Here is a 4,525-nt window from a genome sequence, read left to right as displayed (position 1 = left end):
CTCATGCGCTGGAGAGGGTGGGCCAGGCTGGGAAAGGGCCACACTTGCATTTGGATAGAAGGTTTCCTATTAGACAGTGTGTTCCAACTGGTGTGGTTTATGGTTTCCTACTATCAAGTCCACGTTCAGGTTATGTTATAATGTTGAGGTCTATAGCACATAGGTAATTAGAGGCACATAAATGCTGTAGAACAGTATTACGCCAATGATAATGCAAAATCTCTTGTAACGCTGAAGTGTTTTGCTGAGTAGGAGATCGAGCCATTGATCGAAACGCATACCCCTACTTAGAACTCAAAATGGTTTAAATCAAATTGAATATAGTGAGACATTAGCGTGCGTGTGCACTACATACCAGTGCTCAATTTAGAAACGCGCAAAAATTCGTGCAGAACTAAATAGGTAATCAAACTTTCGGTATTTTCGAAATTATGCCAGCAAAAAGTGGGCAACCGAAGTTTCGAACTTACCCTGGCATGGGGCTTCCATTATGCAAAACTTCGTGTGAAACTAGCTTTATCTGAATAAGAGCGTTGTTTAGAGTTTCATTGACAAAAAAGTGCGAATGATATAGTTCGAATATTTTGTCAATGAATGTTAGGTATATACCGTGTGTTCGAGTTAGTGTATTCGAATTTCTTACTTATGTCAACACACGGGTCGCTATGCGCGCACTTTAATCGAAAATTTTTATTTATTTTGAAGATGTTTTACAAACGTATGGCCGTCAACATAGCTGTTTGAGCAAGAATGGGATGCATTACTCAACACTAGCTTTAAAGGTTTACACTTTTCTGTGCATATAATTAAGTGCCGGGAGTGAATGTTCTAGCTGAACCAAAGTAAGTCAAAATGTAGTTTTCCTATTTTTGTTATAAGTTATTGCAAAATGCAAAGGTAAATCATATGGCAATAGAGAAGCTATGATTTTACAAAGTATCATTCAACATTTTTGCGATAGCAACAAACGTGCACGATAAATTTTATCTTTTAAGAAGTACGTCAAGCGTGATATCACCTCGTCACTAACATATTATTTACTGATGATATATATAGCTTTTCTGAGAGCGCAGTTTAATATTTATAATTTATTATATGCAACCAGATATATTACATACACATTTGAAATTACCCCGTTAGGTGAAGATAATAGGCGAGTAGTAGATCAGTCATTATTATTATTGTGCATTCTCATTAAATAATTTATTTAATTAATTAAAGACGGCTAATTTAAATACTCAAAATAATTTTTTTTCTACATAATTTCTACTAGTCTAGCTGTTGATTTAATGCTTTTGACTGTGTGACATTGTTTCGAGGCCTGAAAATAGATTTAGTCATTTTCACAGTTTCTCATTTATAAGGTTTACTAGTAAATTAAGTACATACTTGTAGGAATACAAGACCACCGTAACATACCTGTGTTTGCTTTGACAGGTTTTGGACGCAATGCCACGTCGTGACAAACCGTTATCTCAAGCTTTAGTGATTTCGTCAGGTTCATCGGATAGTGGTTCTCATGGAAGAGCAACCCCCCCGGCGGACCAGGATGAGGAGTCGTCGTTGTCATTTTTATCTTCGACCGGATTACGCCATGGCATTTACAATAATCCTCGTTGTCAAGGGCGCCAATTTTGGATGACAGCCTCGTCGGGCTCCGTTGTAAATCTTATGGGTTACGCGTTACGGCACGGGCGCGGATCAAGTCTTGTACATCTTGCAAAATTACTGCATAACGAGCCAATCATATGTGGGTTCGAGGCACCCCTGCGTGGCCTATTGTTTGCTGCGTTCTATTACCCACTGAATAGAAGACTTCTCGAAGATTTGGCGGTCTGTGTTCTGCCGCTCGATCCTCTTGTAAGAACAGGGGCACTTCTAGAATCTCTCCTCCTTATGCTGCAAAATCAACAGGTACCTATGCATATTTTAAACACTCATATAGACGATCCTTTTCTCCCTTATCTGTACTTCAATTGATTTTTTGTAATTATTATCCAGATGAAATACGCAAGCATTTCAAAGAAAAATATATTACGAACTTTTGAAACGTTATGAATAATCTAATAATTTACCAATTACTAACTGTGCTAACCGGTAAGCATGTTACTGATAATTTGATTAGTCAAATGTAATCATAGAAAATAGCTTTTTCTATAGCTTCTTTCAAGCTATTTAGCTAAAGAACTTCTTTCAGTTTCTGCAATATTGCTTATATATTTATCTAGCTTACTTACGAATTCGAGCCCATCACAAACTGGGCAGACACTCACGCCATAAGCCGCGAAAAAGGTCGCGAGACCAATCCTTTGCTAGCCATCTTTCATGGCTACGTCGCGCTACAGCGGGTACGTGAGCTCACAAAACTTCAAAGTGATCCGGAACTTCTCTCCGGCACCCTAACAGATGATGAACGGGCTTTTCGAGAAGTTGCTTTAAGCCACCAACGGGCGCTGGTGCGCAAATCGCTCGAGGGCGCCTTCTGTGTTCCCAAAGTAGTAGGCGATGTCTTCCTACAGATGGGCCTGTTGTATGAGCAAATGGACGAAGAGTTCAACTTCGAAAAAGTTCTAAAATCCTATATAAAACGTAATCCGAACCATTTGACGGGATTTCTATTTTATTGTCAGGTACGTCTTGTAGCTCTAGTGTCATGCTTATGTTTAGTTAGAAGCGTATGACAAGGTGTATTCGTAAGAGTTTCAAAACTTTCAAACTAGATTTCTATATAGTATATGTTACCAATCGAATCGATGCTGAAAAATGAAGTTATTGCGATTGCATTGCATAATGCAGGCACATGGGTTTCTTTTTTAGCTTCTACGTCAGCGCCAGGATGTCGACAGCTCAATTCGCCGTCTTGCTTGCATTCGGAAGATATTAGTGATGGCACCGGCAGACACTCTTGTTCTCGACTATGCGGAAACGATTTTAGATCTCGGGGAGGTAGCGGATTTTCAAGATGTAGCTGACCGACTAGCGACGTATCTTGACCACTGGGAAAGAAGAGCATGCCTTAGGGGATGGAGACTTTTGGCGGCTACGCTATTGCTCGCCAGGTAAAGTTTATGATAGGCAAGAAATGCAGGAAGTGTCCAAATAGCGTAAATTAGTCTTCTGTTGTCATGACAAAGTGAAGTTTTCAATTCCTGCGGAAAATCTTTGATAAAATAAATGATTATCAGGACTGTGTCTACGTTCTTACATCTACTGACAGACAGCGAAACGAAAACAAAGCTACTGCATTTGTCTAATTTGATATAATCGATAATTCAGAATATGGACATTTAAACTTTTTGTTTATTAGAATGGCGAAAGAAATGCTCGAAACGTGTATTCCAGAGTCATTTATGAAGAATACCGTAACTCGTGTGATTGCGTACGATCGTCCAAAATTTTCTTTGGCACATTATTCATTACGTAACTAGAGCTTTGCCTCGGGTCAAAAAGGGCTGATGATTCCAGCAGCGACACTCCTCTGGATCTTTAGTTTAAATATATCTCTTCGTGTTTCCTATCTTTCAGGAAGTACGATCATTCTGTTGAGTTTATGAGCAACAGAAAATTTTGGTGGAAATACCATTTTCGGGTAGATGACTGCAACTGCGAACCTGTGACGCTTGCCAAAGCACTCGTCGTTTCACTGTTAACTGGTCCGGATAATGCATATGTTCGTGCTACGAGCGCAGCAGCTGCAAATGCAAATGATGGCAGGCTTGAACATGCCCTGAAGATAACCACTGATGCTAAAAACTTTCGACTAGACATGTTTGTTGCAATCGTTCAATAATGCATTGTTCTCATTTGTTAAAAAATAAAGCATAAGTTTGTTATATAGACACGTCGGAATAAAGTAGCTTTACTTGTAACTAGACCTGCTCCTAAAAGAAAACACTGATTACTTAACGTAGCGGATTTTTTTCTGAGATGAAGCAACTAGCCGCTTGTGTTAAACTGGACCCATGGAAATGACCCATATTGAGAGAAATCTCCAACACTGATATCGGACAGGCTGATGATCTAATGTGATTCATTCGTAAAGTGTTGTAAAAACTCGAGCACGACATCAGCCTTGACTGGATAATTAAGCATAATAACACTTTAAATGCTCTCATGAAAGACTAACACCTCTATAGGCTTATTTTTGCTTACAGTGAGTGGCCGATAGACATTGCGCCTATCTTCGGCGACCTAGAGCCTTTGTTCGCCACAAGATATTTCCGGCTACTTGAGATCTATAATAGGCAGCTGATGGTATTGAACGTGCCTGGCTGATCCCTTTATTAAAAACCTTGGCTCGTTTTAATTACTAACAAATTTGAATGCATATATTGATTTTCTAGCCTAATAAGACACAGCCATTTATTTCGTTATTATAATTAGATTTTATTATTTTATTATATACTTGCTTGCTGTCGGTCAAATTTATAATAATTTATGTGAATTAATCTCCTTTTCTCTTTCCTTCGCTATCTGTTCTCGTCGACATTGTGTCTCAATGAATACATTTGTTATTATTACAAAC

At 38.7% G+C, this 4,525-nt stretch overlaps 1 protein-coding gene across 5 annotated transcripts in view; it reads left to right on the top strand.

Annotated features, from left to right (window-relative positions):
* LOC111254786 (uncharacterized) overlaps positions 1 to 3,869 on the top strand; it is a 35,572-nt gene extending 31,703 nt beyond the window's left edge. Inside the window, exons 1-5 of one of the 5 annotated variants that reach the window (XM_022816002.2) lie at positions 36 to 163; positions 1,438 to 1,914; positions 2,229 to 2,630; positions 2,818 to 3,059; positions 3,526 to 3,869. In XM_022816002.2, the coding sequence (XP_022671737.1) occupies positions 1,450 to 1,914; positions 2,229 to 2,630; positions 2,818 to 3,059; positions 3,526 to 3,790 (1,374 nt within the window). In that variant the 5' untranslated portion in view covers positions 36 to 163; positions 1,438 to 1,449 and the 3' untranslated portion in view covers positions 3,791 to 3,869. The other 4 variants (XM_086976272.1, XM_022816001.2, XM_086976271.1 and 1 more) reach the window with 4 other exon arrangements.
* The last annotated feature ends 656 nt before the right edge of the window (positions 3,870 to 4,525 follow it).

Source organism: Varroa destructor, unplaced genomic scaffold (assembly GCF_002443255.2).
Source record: "Varroa destructor unplaced genomic scaffold, Vdes_3.0 BEIS01000007.1, whole genome shotgun sequence".
Lineage (NCBI taxonomy): Eukaryota > Metazoa > Arthropoda > Arachnida > Mesostigmata > Varroidae > Varroa > Varroa destructor.
This window is presented reverse-complemented; position numbering and strand designations above follow the sequence as displayed.